Below are 15,372 nucleotides of genomic sequence, written 5' to 3'. Positions count from 1 at the left end.
TGTCCCCCACGCATCGGAGCGTCCCTGGGCCGCGAGCAGGAGCGAGGCGCCCCCCCGCGCTGCCTGGGGACAGACCCGAGCCCCTGACGCTCAGGGAGGGAACCAGACGCAGAAGGCCCTGCGGCGTGGGAGTCCACGGGTGTGACACGTCCAGAACAGGCTCATCCACGGACAGGAAGGGGGCTCGCAGGGGCCGGGGGCTGGGGAGGGGATGGGGAGGGGATGGGGAGGGGATGAGGGGTGACGGCTGATGGGGATGGGGTTGCTTTGGGGCTGATGGAATGTTCTGGAATCAGAAAGAGGTGGTGGTTGCACAACGTTGTGAAGGTGCTAAATATCCCTGAAATGTTAAATGGGTGAATTGTACGGAATATGAAGTAGGTTTAAGTAAAATTTACCCAAAGAGAGAGAGAAAGAAGGACAGACTGACACTGTGCTGGAAAGCAGGCAGGGCCCGGCCCTCGTGACCCCGCTCTGGGTGCTCTGCTCCAGGTGTGGCTCACACCGAGGCCTGGGGAGGCAGGCAGGTGAGTACAGGGACAGAGGCTGCCTGGAGGCCGAGGCTTGGTAAGGGTGCCGGGGAGCCCTGGGTGGGTGTCCTTCAAGGCCTTCCCCTGGTGGTGGAGGGGAAGTGGGGGCTGGAAGCTGTGGCCTCGGCCCCCTCCCACTCCAACTATGGTGACGGAACAGGCAACGGCCCAGGGGCAGGACAGTGGCTGCTGGGGGCCACACAGGACTCGAGCGGATCCGGGGGCGTCTAGGGAAAGAGGGGGAGGCTCAGCCTGTAGTAAGTCTATGTCCCTTTCTCTTCTCTTCTCCGTTAAAGAGAAAAACACTGCTTTCTTGTGTCAGGGTTACGGCTCCAGGCTGGGGGAAGCTCTTGGGCCCCCCAGGCCTCAGTTTCCCCATCTGAATAATGAGCAGGCAGTGACGTGACCTCTTTAGTTCCTGAGCCACTGATATTCCTTGCTGGGCCTTAGCCTCCCAATCTGTAAAATGGGTTAATGGCAACTCGACAAACCTTGGTGGCTGGTCAGTCTGGCTGAGCACCGGGGGCTTCTGGGGGTGCTGGGCGACATCGGGGCACCCAGGTGCAGGGCAGGGGGCTGAGGGGCAGCTCCGGGCAGAGTGCTGGCCCCCGAGAGCCCCTGTCCTCACCTTCACGGTGGAGAAGTACATCCCTGACTCTCCCCCAGCGGCCAGGAGAGGACAGAGATGTGCTGTCGCCTTGTGGGCCCTGGGGTTTGGGGCCTGGGTTTGCCTCAGACACCAGGTGACCTCCGGCGACTCTGGGTCAGCGGTGCTGGCGCTTGCGTGAGGCTGCGAGCTCACGCCACGGGCCCTCCAGGCGCCCACGGTGGGTTTCTGCTCTTTAACTCGCTCCATTTTCAATTTAACTTCTACCCTCCTACGGTTCAACCGCTGAAAGATGCGTGAAGAGTCCCTGCAGGAGGGCTGGCCGGGGGGCTCCGACTCTGGGTTTTGGCTCAGGTCATGATCTCAGGGTCGAGATCTCGGGGTCCTGGGATCGAGTAGGGGGGGCTGGAGCTTCCGGAGCTTCTCTCTCTCCCTCGGCCCCTGCCCCCGCTCGCTTGCTCACTCCCCCTCTCTCTCTGAAATGATAAATAAATACATCTTTAAAAAAAAAAAAGTCCCTGCTGGAAAGATTGGGAAGTCTCTCTGCGTCCCCGCCCAGCAAAGCCGCCGTGTTCGCGGGCTTCTGGGGGCGCCAGCCAGGAGGCGACAGGTGTCTCCCCCGCCACGCACGCTGTTCCCAAAGCACGCTTTCCAGGTCGCCACCGTCCCATGGAGACCCCGTGGGGCGGTGGCCCGGGGAGCCGGACCTTCTCCACGGCTGTGCCACGTTCCCCTGCGAGTGCGCTCCGGGGTCTCCTGCAGGGCACTGGACTGTGTACGTGGGGCGAGACCCCGCGGGGCACCCCAGACCTGGCGCTGCTGGCTCGCTGCCCCGCCCGCCGAGCCGGACGCCCACACTGCTTGTTCTCAGATGGTAGCTTTCCGCACGTCCGCTCGCGGGAAAGCAGGGTCTCCGGGAGGCTTGTTCATGTCTCTCGTACCCCAGCGAGGTGAGGGGCTCCCAGCTACTCAGGAGCCTTTGGGGTCTTTGCTGTGAAGCACCTGTTTACACCCCTTACCTTTACCTGCCGTTGGACTGTTGTTTCCGTACCGACCGTATCCTTCCATGTTAGACTGATGTCACTGACTTTTCTTCTGTTTTTGAGAGAGAGAGCACGCGTGCGAGCAGGGGGAGGGGCAGAAGGAGAGGGACAAGCCGACTCCCGGCTGAGCGTGGAGCCCCACGCAGGGCTCGACTTCACGACCCTGAGATCATGACCTGAGCCGAAACCGAGAGTCGGGCACCCAACCGACTGAGCCACCCAGGCGCCCTTATTTAATTTATCTTAGCACAATTTTATTTAGCTTCATAAACTACAATACATAGTGTATAATTCTATCCATTACATGTTTTACATATTATTTTATACATTATTTAATATTCATATTTTAGCCCTTTCTATGTCAGGTACACACCCTTCTGTGACTCAAGGGACACACAGTCTCTCCAGTTCCTTGTGTGTCTTCTGACTTTTCTGCTCAGTATATTGTCTGCCAAAACGAGAGGTGGTCAAGGGCAATGCCACAGATTTGGGATCGGAGCTCATACTGGCTGTGTGACCTCAGGTGAGTCATGCAGCCTCTCTGAGCCTCTGCAGGGAGAGAAGAGCGGCACTGCCTCTCTGGGCTTGCGAGTGCATTTGGGGAACATGGCCCCTTGGGCTGGAGGCCCCTAGCGTCCATGCCCCGCCTGCCCAGCAAAGCCAAAGTCAGGGTCCCGAGGACAGAATGGGAACGTTTTCTTTATTAGGGTGCAGCCTTGGGGCCAAGGGCAGGGAGGCCCAGGGTGTGGTGGGCATAAGGAGGGCCAAGGCTGCAGGCACCACGGCGTGGGAGGTAGGAGGAGTGATGGTCTGGGCTGGGCTCCCGGCATGGGGGGGGGGTCACAGCACTCCCCCCTCCCCCAGGCTTGTCTGCCCTGGTGCGGAGTCGAGAATAGATTCCAGTATCTGGGAAGAGCACTGTTCCCGTGGAGCAGTGGCAACTTCTGCCACAAGGCCCCGGGGAGAAGGAGGCTGTGCCCGTGTACAGCTCTTTGGTTGGTTTGTTTGGTGCCCCGGGTGGGACACAAACCCACGAGCCCTGGCTGAAGGTGCGCGGCCCTACCTTGATCCATGTCTGACTGCCCCACCCACGGGATCTCAGAGCTCCACAGCGCTTGACGTGTGGCGTTTAATGAATACCGTTTCTCACACTGTTGAAACGCTCGAATGTTTGAGACATCGAATTCCAATTCCACGCTCACCCCGGGGGCCCCCTCCTGGACTAGCTTTCCTCTGGCGAGAGGAGGCCCTCCAGATCCGGGCACAGCCTGGTCCTGGCAGGTGCCACCCCAGTGGGTGAGGACGTCCACCCACACACTGTCGGGGCCACCCTGGTCTGAAGGGGTCACGGTGTGTGGAGGCCCCTGGGAGGCGTGACGGACGTCCCCCACTGCCACCTGGCAGCCAGTGCCGGCCCCCACAGACGGTCTGCGGAGCCGTGGTACCAGCGCCTCGCTCCTGCAGAGGCTGGCGTCACGGGCCGGTGGACGGGGAAATGAAGTCAGGAGAAGGCAGAACTGGGGGCCAGGGCCTCATGGGGCCCAGCTGGGGCCAGAGCAGCGGAGACGTGAATTTCAGTCTGTACAGTGATTTGGGTTCAAATCCCAGCTTGGGGAGTAACCTGCCACGGGATCCTGGCTACGGGGTTCCTCCGCCCCAGAAGGTGAATCATCAGTCTGTTCCTGGACAGAGAACCGGTTCCGAACTCGGGTTCGGCTGCTCATGGCTAGAAAGTCAATACTCGGGAGCCAGGTGATGGTGGGAAAGGGAAGGCGGCTTTATTCAGGAAGCAGGTGACCTGGGAAGAGGCAGATGGAGGCCCCAAAGGCCACTTGCCTCGAGGGAGGGGGGCTGTGTGCGGGAGGAGCAGAGCCCGGGCGGCTGTGGTGTGCTGGTCGGCATGACCCTGACCGGACTCGCTGGCATCCCAGCAGCGGTTTCTGAATGCAGGCAGGCTTATCTCCTGGGAAAGCCGGGCCTTCACTCCTCAAGGCCGGCGGTCTGCAGATCGCAAGTGTGTTAGTTCCGCGGAGACCAAGGGCTTGGGTCAGAGAGCAAGGAGCAGGCGGGCTGCGAGCAAGTTCACCCTTCGGCCGCTTGGAACGCCGTCACCGGTCCCCGCGGGGGCGGCCGCCAGGGTGGGCCAGCACGGAAGGGTTAGCGCCTGCACGGAGATGCAGACCGCACAGGAAGGCACCGTCCCCCCGCCCAGCAACGGCAAAAATGTCACAATCGTAGCAGCCGGCACGGGTCAAGATGTGGGGATGTGGGCAGTCTTTAAACTTGTGCCGGTGGACGCCGGTTGGCCCTGCTGGTGTGCCTGCCCCGCAGAAGTACCGAAGGGTTCACCGGGACTCTGTCATACTGCAAACGTCTGGAAGCAGGGGTCCAGCAGCAGAGGCTGGCTGGCTGGGCCCCCCCACGGGCTTCTCTCTCCCGTAGCATCGCCTCCCACCATGTCACCCCTGTCCCCTCCTGCAGGAGCAGGTCCTTCCGAATCTGCCGGGGGCCTCTGCGGCTGCTCCTGGTGGAGATCCGTGTTCAGCAGCAGCAATTCTGGGGGGCAGGGGGGACCCCCGACCTTCCACCCCCACCCCCAGAAGTGAGTCCTCTGAGCCGGAATGGAGGCCAGCAAGGCTCCGACATCCCGTTGTCACTGGGGATGGGGCGACGCCTCAGTCTCAGCCCCATCCCTGAGAAGAGCCCGGGCTCCCCTCCCCACAGGTCCAGGACCATTCGGGCAGGTCTGACTGTGTGGCTGGAGCCCAGCTGCTTTCCCTCTCTGAGTCCGGGAGAGCAGAGGGCTGGGGCCTTCTGGGCACCATGGCCGCTCCTACCCACTTCACAGATGCACAGACTGAGGGCAGGTGAGGACCCACCCAGGTTCCCACAGATAAAAACTGTAGGACGCTCTGTGAAGAGCTGGTCACAGAAGGCCACGAGGGGTGTGAGTCCACGTGTGTGACACATCCAGAACAGGCTCCTCCACAGACGGGAAGGGGGCTCGCGGGGGCCAGGGAGGGGGTGGGGGGGTGACAGCTGATGGCGACGGGGTTTGTTTGGAGTGATGGAATGTTCTAGAATTAGACTGTGGTGATGGTTGCACAACTCCATGAAGATATTAAAAAACCATTGCATTGCACAGTTTAAAACAGCTCATTTTTTTTTTTAATTTATTTATTCCACAGAGATAGAGACAGCCAGCGAGAGAGGGAACACAAGCAGGGGGAGTGGGAGAGGAAGAAGCAGGCTCATAGCAGAGGAGCCTGATGTGGGGCTCGATCCCACAACGCCGGGATCACGCCCTGAGCCGAAGGCAGACGCTTAACCGCTGTGCCACCCAGGCGCCCCAAAACAGCTCATTTTTAAAAAAGATTTTATTTATTTATTTGAGAGTGAGGAAAAGAGCACGCAAGAGCAGGGGGTAGAGGAACAGAGGCAGGCAGAGGGAGAAGCAGGCTCTCTGCTGAGCAGGGAGCCCAGTGTGGGGCTCGATCCCAGGACCCTGAGATCATGACCTGAGCAGAAGGCGGACGCTTCACAGACCGAGCCACCCAGGCGTCCCTTAGAACAGCTAATTTATTAAAATAGGTTTTATTTCCAAGGTGAAACTGAAAGGTTGGGAAGGGTGCCGGTCCTCCCATGCCACAGGGACACCAGTATGTGTCTGGGGCTGTCGGGGGCTCTTCCAGGAAGTTTGGGGAGTGGGAGTCTAGGGAATGGTGGGGTCCTGGAGGCTCGTGCCTGGTCCTCACCGAGCCTCACGGTGCAGTGTCCCTCAGTCCAGTGCCCTCGAGCCTGCTTCCCCTCTCTTCTCCTGATCCCGCCCGTCCACCCTTTCCCCTGCCATGGACCAGGCTGGCCAGAGCATGAAAGGAGAAGGGACTGGCTGTGGGGACAGCAGCTCCATCCCTCCCCACTTGGGTGACCTCAGGTCCCTGCTCACACCTGCTGCCTCATGAACCCCCCAAGAGCCCCGGGGACTGAGCTGCTACAGGTCCATTTTTGAGTGGCACCAGGTGTGCCCAACCCCACTTTCCTGTTCTAAACCCTCCCATGGCTCCCTAGTGTCCCACACGCAAGACCAGGCTCCCCAGCTGGACAATGTGCCACCACAGCCAGGCCTTGCCCCATCTCCATCACTGGGGATCCGATGGGAAGAAGGACCTCCACCCCTGATCCTTAGATTCCCCCACACCCTCTCCCAGACCCCCGCGAAGTCAGCAGGGTCCCCCAGGACAAGTGTTCCTACTCCTGCCCCCCAGGAAGCACCCAAGAGCGATTGCCCCATTTTCCCCTTCTCCTCCTACCTTTGGAGGGCTGTTTGTGGTCGCCTTTCGACACCAACACCAGGATTTCCAACGGCTGCCCTGGCTCCGCCCCTGGCTGCCAGAAAAACCCGAGGCCCACCGTGAGGTCTTGGGGAGGCGGCATGGCCAACCTGACGCAGCACTGGTCATGCGTACGGTCAAGTATACAGTGGGTGCTCAAGAGATGGTGAATAAATGAACCGAATAAAATCTTGTTGTTTTGGGCCTGGCGACCTTGGACAGTGATTTAAGCTCCTGGGCCTCAGTTTCCCCATTCATAAAATGAAGGGTCAGCCAGTCCGTACCCCACATGGGTGTGTGTGGTAAGGAGGACACACCCGCCAACAGCAAGCGCCAGGCGCGCACCCCGTATTCACCGCGAGGACCGTACCCGCCGCCCCCGCATCCCGGGGCAGCCTGCCGTGCGCCCCGGCCCGCTGGGAGCCTGGCGAGGGGCCTGGAGACCCGTGGAGCAGAGGGCAGACCCCGGGTGGGCGCGCGAGGCGCGGGGCGGGGGAGAGGGGCAGCGGGGGCACGGTAGAGAGCCAGGGCAAGCCCCCCCAGCCTCTTTTGTCTCCAGACTGCGCCGGCGCTCGGGGCCCTCGCCATGGAAACGCGCGCCGGCGAGCGGCGGGCCCCGGGGAGGGGACAGAGACGCGGCCTGGGGCGGGCAGAGACAGGGCGAGATAGCCAGCGACCCAGGGACCCAGAGACCCCGCCCCGCGCCCGACGTCGATGGGGCTCCCGAGGCCGACCCGAGGAACCCGGGAGAGGAGGGGGGCGGCGACCCCGGCCCTAGCCCGCCCCTACGGGGACCCGNCGCAGCCCCCGCCCGGCGCGGCCGCCGGCTCCGCCCTCCGAGCGCCCGCGCGCCAGGTGAGGGGCCTGCGGGCGGAGGGCCCGGGCCGCACCCCTTTTCCGGCCGCCGGGACCCTCCTTTTCCCCCTGGGCGCCCCGGCCCTGACGCCGGGAGCGGCCCCAGCCCGGGGACTCCTAAATCAGGCCGGCCCCGCCCTCTACTGGGCCCCTCCCGACCCCCCATCTGGGGTGTGTGTGTGGGGGGGTGCCCGGCAGCTGGATTGTTTGGCACGGCCGCAGTGCGCGGGGGAGGCCGCGGGGACACCCTTCTCCCCCAGCCTCAGTTTCCCTGGGCGGTTCTTGCGCATCTTTGCCCGCCCCTCCGCCGCAGGCGCTGGGCACCGGGTCCCCCCAGGGCTCAGACTGCGCCTCCCCTCCTCCAGCACGCCTTTGTCCCCTCCAACCACGGCCTGTGGAGCTCGCGGCACCATGATCGCGACCAAGGAGAAGAATAAAACCCCAAAGGACAGCATGACGCTTCTTCCCTGCTTCTACTTTGTGGAGGTGAGGGGGGCGGGGCCTCTGTTCCACATGCCCTCGGGGACCTCTACCGCTGAAGGTCAGGGGTGGGCACAGCTCGGGTCAGCCGCAGGTAGGGGCAGAGCCAGGGTCGGAGGAGTAAGTAGGAGTTCCAGAGGCACAGAAGGGTGTTCTGGGCTAAGGAGACAGCCGGGGCAAGTGCTGGGAAGTGGGACCTTCAGACTGGGGTACAGGCCGGTAGCGCGCCTGGAGGGGCTGGAGCAGGGCGCTGCGGCCACGAGGGGCTTGGGGTGCAGGGTCTTCCTCCAGCACGTGGGCTATGAGACGTCAGGGTCCAAGTTCAGACCCCTCCCCTGCTCATGGAGAAGGCCGGGCACATCCCATAAGCCTCTGGTAGAACAGGCCTGGCACGCGGTGAGGGCTTCATGAATGTGTAAAAGAACAGAATCTTAATGCGGTCACCTGGCACGTACTCACACGGATGGTGGCTCGGGGTCCTGCTTGGCCATCCTGGGATACGTCCTGTGGCCAGTCTGCGCCACTGCACCTGCCAGGAACACCCCCACTCCATGGAGGGCTCCAGGCAGGGCATGGGTGGATGAGTGGGGTCCCCGGTCCTGAGCAAACTGTCCCCATGCAGGGTCACAGAGCCGGTGGCTAACCCCCAGGCCAGTGGGTCCCTCCACAGGAGCAGAAAATGTGATTGTTTTCCAGATGCGTTCTCAGGGTCCCTGCAAACCTGCTTCCTCCCTCCGGTCCTCATCCCCTGCTCTCACCTGTGTCCTTCCAGAAAGTGTTCCACACGCCCACTCAAATCTTTCAGATGTGCAACCCTCCCCCACCACCTTTTTAGACAAGCCTCTGCTCTTGGCTTTTTCCCAGGGCAGCTTGCAGCTTCCCACAGACCCACCCCTTTGCAGGGCTGTGTCGTACCCCAGCCGGGTCGCCACCCACGGTAGCTGCACGCTCCGCGGGTGCCACAGACACTACTGTCAGGAAAGCCCTGTGGTCCGCCAAGCGTGAGCGTCTCTGAAGATCACATCCCTGGGGACCAGGGTGGGTCTTTCCAAATTTCTCCCCATGGAGGCCACACCGTTTTATGGGGCGCCCATGCCCGTTACGCCTGGAGCCAGCACTGTGTGCAACCGTGCTTTGGAGCGGGCAAGTCTGATGGATGCAGGGCTGTAGTTCGGTTTTCTTTTATTGTGAGTCTTACATAGACGTTTGCACACACACACGCACGCACACACACAAGAAGTACGTGGGCAGGATGTCACGTTCGTGGATAATTTTCCTGTGGGCCTGATATGCTCCCTGGTTTCTGGGGAGGGTCTCCAGATGCAAGAAGTGGGTGGCACAGAGAGACCCTCTGGGGGTGGTGGGCTCCAGTGTGGGCCCCCGCCAGCAGGTGTTGCTGGTTCTGCCTCCAGCGTGGTCCGGCTGGGTGGAGGTGGGGGCAGAGGGCAGGAGGGGGCAGTCGTCGCAGCCGTAACCACACTGCCCGGAAGCTTGGAGAGCCATGAGGGCATCAGCAGAGAAGGGCAGTTCCAAGGACCCTCTTCCCCAGACCCTGCCGAAAACCCTGGCGTGGTCAGGCCGCCCCAGCCCAGTTGTGCTCATGGTCATGGAGGGAATAACTGGAGCTAGTATTCACTAAAGGCCCCGGTGTGCTGGGCACTGTGCAGGCACCTTCTGTATACTTACTCATCCGCTTGTACCTTGAAGCCCTGGAAAGTGGTGACTCCCATTCCTGTTTTCAGCTGGGGAAGCTGAGGCACGGGGGAGTGGTGGAGCCAAGATTCAAGTCCAGCAGATGGCTGGGAACCCCTTCACTCAGCGCCTTGGGCCTCATTCCTGCATGCAGCAAGCGCTCAGTGCGTTCCTTGGACTAGAGCAGTGGCTCCTACAGACCCAGCTTTTGCGTTTTCCCCTCCAGGGACCCCCAGTGAGGGCCGGATGGAGGGCCGAGGCCCCCCTTAAAGTGCGGTCCAAGGCAGGCGTGAACAGGGAGGCCTCTCGTGGGCTTCGTCTGTATCTGCTTCCTCGTCCATGGGATGGAGAGGGGGACTTCCTGAGGCAGCCAGGCCCCCGGGGCACCTGTATACTCTGGTCCCCATAGTGCCAGCCCCAGCCCGGCCCCTGTGGGTGTTCGAGTTGGACACCCGTGGCCCAGAAGGGAAGGTGTAGGGCCCTGGGAGAGTCAGCGTCCATAAGAAGGTCCCACTCAGATCTGAGCTCGGTCGCCACTTGTGGCTGCAGTGAGTGGAGGATGGCGGCGATGCCCGGGCTGGCCGGACAGACGGACGCACTGCAGCATGGGTCACGGATGGGTGGGGTGACCGTGGCCGCCGCCCCCCGCAGCTTCCCATAGTGGCATCCTCCATCGTGTCCCTGTACTTCCTGGAGCTGACCGACCTCTTCCAGCCGGCCAAGGTGGGCTTCCAGTGCTACGACCGCTCGCTCTCCATGCCCTACGTGGAGACCAATGAGGAGCTCATCCCGCTGCTCATGCTTCTCAGCCTGGCCTTTGCTGCCCCTGCGGCCTCGGTGAGTGCCCGGCGGGGGGCCTGGGCCGGCCTGCGGGCGCCCCGGCCAGGAGCTTGGCTGAACGCCTCCCTGTCGGGCAGATCATGGTCGGCGAGGGCGTGCTGTACTGCCTGCAGTCCCGGCTGTGGGGCCGCGGCGGGGGCCCAGGCGGGGCCGAGGGCAGCATCAACGCGGGGGGCTGCAGCTTTAACTCCTTCCTGCGGCGCACCGTGCGGTTTGTGGGTGAGTTGCTAGATGGCACCCCCCCTCGTGTGCACGTGCCGGGCTCCCGTCCCCAGCCCTGACCCCGCTGCCCCGCAGGCGTCCACGTGTTCGGCCTGTGCGCCACCGCGCTGGTGACCGACGTCATCCAGCTGGCCACCGGCTACCACGCGCCCTTCTTCCTGACGGTCTGCAAGCCCAACTACACGCTGCTGGGCACGTCGTGTGAGGCCAATCCCTACATCACGCAGGACATCTGCTCCGGCCACGACACGCACGCCATCCTGTCTGCGCGGTGAGCTGGCCCCCACGCAGCCGTGCGGGGCGGGGGTCGGAGCCCCCGAGTGGGGGGGGGGGCAGAGCCGGCCGCGCTCACCTGCCGCCTCCTACAGGAAGACCTTCCCCTCGCAGCACGCCACGCTGTCCGCCTTCGCTGCCGTCTATGTGTCGGTGAGTCCTGGCCCGCCCCGAGCCCGGCCGCCGGCGGGGGCCGCCGCTCTGACCCGCCCCGCCCCGCCCCGCCCCCAGATGTACTTCAACTCGGTCATCTCGGACACCACCAAGCTGCTCAAACCCATCCTGGTGTTCGCCTTTGCCATCGCGGCGGGCGTCTGCGGCCTCACCCAGATCACCCAGTACCGCAGCCACCCGGTGGACGTCTACGCGGGCTTCCTCATCGGGGCTGGCATCGCCGCCTACCTGGTGAGGGGGCGGGGGAGGCTGGAGGCCGGCCCCCAGGGGCAGGTCGGAGGTGGGGGGCGGTCCGCGGGGGGAGGCCGGCCCCCGGGGGATGGTCAGAGGGGGGAGGTTTGTGAGCCGGGTGAGGCCTGGCCCCCAGCAAGGTGGTCTGAGGGGTCGGACTGGCCCTGCCCTAGGGGGACTCTGGTGAGTCTCTCCCTTGGAATGCTGGAGTCTCAGACTTGCCAAGTGTTCAGAGCCTGAGTGGCCTAACCAGAGTTTGCCCCACTGGGAAAAGAGTGAGACTCTGCCCTCTGATTCTGCACCGAGGGCCAGCCTTCCCCCCTCAGACCACCTTGGCAGTTCTGTTGCCTGGTGAGAACCCTGGTCTTCAGCCCTTGCCTCACCCCCAGGCCTGCCACGCAGTGGGCAATTTCCAGGCCCCGACTGCCGAGAAGCCTGTGGCGCCGGCCCCTGCCAAGGATGCGCTGCGGGCACTGACCCAGCGGGGCCACGACTCCGTGTACCAGCAGAACAAGTCTGTGAGCACCGACGAGCTGGGCCCGCCGGGGCGGCTGGAAGGCGTGCCCCGGCCCGTAGCCAGAGAGAAGACCTCACTGGGTAGCCTAAAGCGGGCCAGCGTGGACGTGGACTTGCTGGCCCCGCGCAGCCCCATGGGCAAGGAGAACATGGTCACCTTCAGCCACACGCTGCCCCGCGTCAGCACGCCCTCGCTGGATGACCCCGCCCGCCGCCACATGACCATCCATGTGCCCCTCGACGCCTCCCGCTCCAAGCAGCTCGTCAGCGAGTGGAAGCACAAGTCGCTGGAGGGCCGTGGCCTGGGGCTGCCGGACGAGGCCAGCCCGGGCCACCTGCGGGCCCCCGCAGAGCCCATGGCAGAGGAGGAGGAGGACGAGGGGGAGGAGGGGGAGGAGGAGGGCGAGGAGGAGGGCGAGGAAGGGGGTCCGGCCCCGCCGTCACTCTACCCCACCGTCCAGGCCCGGCCGGGACTCGGGCCTCGCGTCCTTCTCCCGCCGCGCGCCGGGCCCCAGCCGCTGGTGCACATCCCCGAGGAGGGGGCGCAGGCGGCCGCGGGCCTGTCTCCCAAGAGCAGCGCGGCCGTGAGGGCCAAGTGGCTCATGATGGCGGAGAAGAGCGGGGCCGTGGCGGCCGCAGCCTCCACACAGCCCCGAGTGGCCAACCCACCGCGGCTGCTGCAGGTGATCGCCATGTCCAAGGCGCCGGGCGGGCCTGGCCCCAAGGTGGCGGAGACCGCCTCGTCCTCCAGTGCCAGCTCCGACTCCTCGCAGTACCGCTCGCCGTCAGACCGCGACTCGGCCAGCATCGTCACCATCGACGCGCACGCGCCCCACCACCCCGTGGTCCACCTGTCTGCGGGTAACGGGCCCTGGGAGTGGAAGACCGCAGGCGGTGCGGCCAAGGGGGTGGAGGGCGAGGGTGGCTACGAGCTGGGGGACCTGGCTCGCGGCTTCCGCGGGGGACCCAAGCCACCAGGTGTGTCCCCCGGCTCGTCCATCAGCGACGTGGACCAAGAGGAGCCGCGGTTCGGCACCGTGGCCACGGTCAACCTGGCCACAGGCGAGGGGCTGCCCCCGCTGGGCGTGGCTGACGGCGCCCTGGGACCGGCCAGCCGCGAGTCCACGCTGAGGCGCAAGGCCGGCGGCCTGGGGCTGGGCGAGCGCGAGGCCGTGGGCGAGGCCGAGGCCGAGAGCTACTACCGCAAGATGCAGGCGGCCCGGAGGTTCAAGGACTGACGGGGGGCTGGCATGCCGCATGGGGGTGCAGCCGGAGGCCACTGGGCAGGCGGGCGGGAGGGGGGAACACTTCACAGGCAGACAATAAAAGGTTGATACCGGCTCGAGTCCTGAGTCTCTGGTCCAAGAACCCCCCCACCACGCACCAGGGGTGGGGGGTTGGAAAGGGGGTGCCCCACACTCAGCGGGGGGGTGGCCGAGTCCTGCCCCGCAACAGACATGCAGACACACGCAGGCTTCCCCTGGGAAGCTGCAGGGCAGCCAGACCCCGGGCCCCCAAAGTTTTGGCTCCCCTGAGCCCACCCGCCACCCCGTCAGAAGTGAGGGAAACAAGAGGCTAAATGCACACAGGAGAGGAAACAGCAGCGAAGACAGACGGAATAAAGAGGAAATCGAGTGCAGGGTGCAGAGACATTTATTCAAAAGTCCAGCAGACTGGCCAGCTGCCCTCTACAACATGAACAGGAAGAAAGAGCCTACAGAAAAGGTAGGAGTTGTAAAATCGCTTTAATTCGGTTCTGTCTGCATTACAAGCCGTGGGGGTGGGCAGTGGACTGCGCCGCGCTCCCCGTCACAATACTGAGCCTGTAACTGCGGGTTACCAAAATATACATCTGTCACCTTTATAAAAAACCATGTTTGCTGCCCCTCGTTTCACAACAGGTATAAAAAAATTATAAATATTTACACCCTTGTTCCACCCCAACACGGAAACTCGAGGGTCCAGGCCGGAGGGACGGGCTGGCCAGCGCGGGGTCTGCTCGCAGGGGAGCCCCTTGGACCCGTGAGTGCAGGACGATGTGCGGAGACAGTTAAGACTCGGGGGGCCGCTGTCCCAATTTCTGGGGCCCCAGCGTTAGAGGCAGACAAAAAAAAAACAAAACAAAACTTTGGTCCAAAATCTGCAGGAGAGCTGAAACCCTGAAAGTTTTAAGAGCGCTTGTCCCCCCAGAGAAGGGACAGGTTAGGTGTGAGTAAGGCATCTGGAGGTGTCCTCGGGAAGGACCGGGGCTCCCCTGCGCCGGCCCCCAGCCGGCCCCCCCCTGGAAACTAGATCCTGCCCTGCGACTTCATTACAAGGAATAAAATAGAAAAGTACAGTATGCAAGGTCATACCACGACGAGGAAACGGAGATTACACTCATACCATTTTTATCTTGCTATATAAAAAGTTACTTAAAACTATTTCTTTTGCATATAAATGAAAAAAGATTAGAATATTTGGTCAACTGGAAATATTGCTAGGCACGGATGTCTGCAACTGCATCAAAGCATAATACAGAGGTTACAGTGGACACAGAGCTCGGAGCTGAAGGAGGACAGGGATGGTGCCCTCGGGGTCTTGCCCCAGTCGGGGTCCCCGGGCTGGGGTGGGGAGAATCACACACTTGATTAAACGGATTGGGGGTGCCGGCTGGACCCTGCAGCTCGCAGCCTCCCGCTGCACCAGGCACGTGATCCTGCGTGGGAGGCCCCCCCACCAGGCCCCCCCCCAGGTCTGCTGCCATGAGGGCCCTGCCAGAGCAGCGGGTTTTAAGGCACAAGAAAGCCGTTCGAGGTTTGGGAGCGCCCACCCCACAGAGGCTGCAGAAGGCACAGGCTCAGGGGGCTGGGGAGGGGGCGGGGCGCACTGTCCACTCGTCACCAAGAGCCTGAGGCCAGCGCCCCATCTCCCCAGGGTGAGCAAGGTGAGAATCGGATTTAATTTTTTTAAAAACAGGTAAACTGATTTCTCTTTTAAAAAAATAAAATCTCTGGTCTTTTAAGGTCACTTCAGCTGCTTTTTAAAGTGGCTTTTCTCTGGAATGATGGAAGTTGTGGCTGGGCGCCGGCAGGCTGGTCCGCGGCGGCCCTAGATGGTGGACTTGGAGAAGGAGACCCGCAGGTGGTGGTTCTCGCCCAGGTCGTGGTTGTGCAGGTCGATGAGCGCCTGGATGGCCTCCTCCACGGAGCCCATCTGGATCAGCGCCATCTTGCGGTCCTTCCTGGGGACGGGGACAGGGGAGTGAGGGCAGGCCGGGGAGGCAGCCTGGGGCAGGCCCGGGGGCGGGGCAGGGCAGCACTCACTGGAAGAACTTGAACCCCTTGACGATCCCCCCGTTGCTGGAGAAAAGGACCTTCAGGTCATCCTCGGACACAGAGGGCCTGTGGGGAGAAGGGGGTTGAACGCTGCTGCTGCTGCTCAGGGAGGGCCTGGCTGTGCCAAGGGCCTGCGAGGGGCCCAGGAAGGACACGTAACGGGCACGCCGCAGCCCTGCACACGCCAGCAACTCCCTCGTCGGCTGCAGAAGTTTGGAAAGAGACCCCTGACAGGACCCCCTCCGCGAACACAAGCCTCCC

General features: G+C 63.1%; 2 protein-coding genes across 3 annotated transcripts in view; one reads left to right on the top strand and one right to left on the bottom strand.

Moving 5' to 3' along the window:
• Positions 1 to 7,313: 7,313 nt before the first annotated feature.
• Positions 7,314 to 13,280, top strand: PLPPR3 (phospholipid phosphatase related 3). Of its 2 annotated transcripts, XM_034657347.1 has the most exons (8): positions 7,314 to 7,366; positions 7,732 to 7,852; positions 10,190 to 10,375; positions 10,456 to 10,597; positions 10,676 to 10,871; positions 10,969 to 11,026; positions 11,105 to 11,278; positions 11,668 to 13,280. In XM_034657347.1, exons 2-8 carry the CDS (start codon positions 7,778 to 7,780, stop codon positions 13,030 to 13,032), a joined length of 2,196 nt encoding a protein of 731 aa, XP_034513238.1. In that variant the 5' UTR covers positions 7,314 to 7,366; positions 7,732 to 7,777; the 3' UTR covers positions 13,033 to 13,280. The 2 variants fall into 2 exon arrangements, with proteins under 2 accessions (XP_034513238.1, XP_034513237.1); XM_034657346.1 differs by having other exon boundaries at positions 10,969 to 11,278.
• A 240-nt stretch (positions 13,281 to 13,520) lies between these two features.
• PTBP1 (polypyrimidine tract binding protein 1) overlaps positions 13,521 to 15,372 on the bottom strand; it is a 12,691-nt gene continuing 10,839 nt past the window's right edge. Inside the window, exons 13-14 of the mRNA XM_034659997.1 lie at positions 15,100 to 15,367; positions 13,521 to 15,017 (exon numbers count right to left, since the gene is read on the bottom strand). Of these exons, the coding sequence (XP_034515888.1) occupies positions 14,885 to 15,017; positions 15,100 to 15,367 (401 nt within the window). The 3' untranslated portion in view covers positions 13,521 to 14,884. The remainder of the gene's footprint in view (positions 15,018 to 15,099; positions 15,368 to 15,372) is intronic.

The sequence above is a fragment of the Ailuropoda melanoleuca genome, chromosome 4 (assembly GCF_002007445.2).
Source record: "Ailuropoda melanoleuca isolate Jingjing chromosome 4, ASM200744v2, whole genome shotgun sequence".
Taxonomy (NCBI): domain Eukaryota; kingdom Metazoa; phylum Chordata; class Mammalia; order Carnivora; family Ursidae; genus Ailuropoda; species Ailuropoda melanoleuca.
Note: the sequence above shows the minus strand (reverse complement) of the source record. Positions and strands in the feature narration are given on the sequence as shown.

Coding starts and splice junctions, on each gene's coding strand:
- PLPPR3 (XM_034657346.1), top strand. CDS start 7,778: ATGATCGCGACCAAGGAGAAGAATAAAACCCCAAAGGACAGCATGACG. Junction 10,376..10,455: donor TTGCTGCCCCTGCGGCCTCG/GTGAGTGCCCGG, acceptor CCTGTCGGGCAG/ATCATGGTCGGCGAGGGCGT. Junction 10,598..10,675: donor GCGCACCGTGCGGTTTGTGG/GTGAGTTGCTAG, acceptor GCTGCCCCGCAG/GCGTCCACGTGTTCGGCCTG.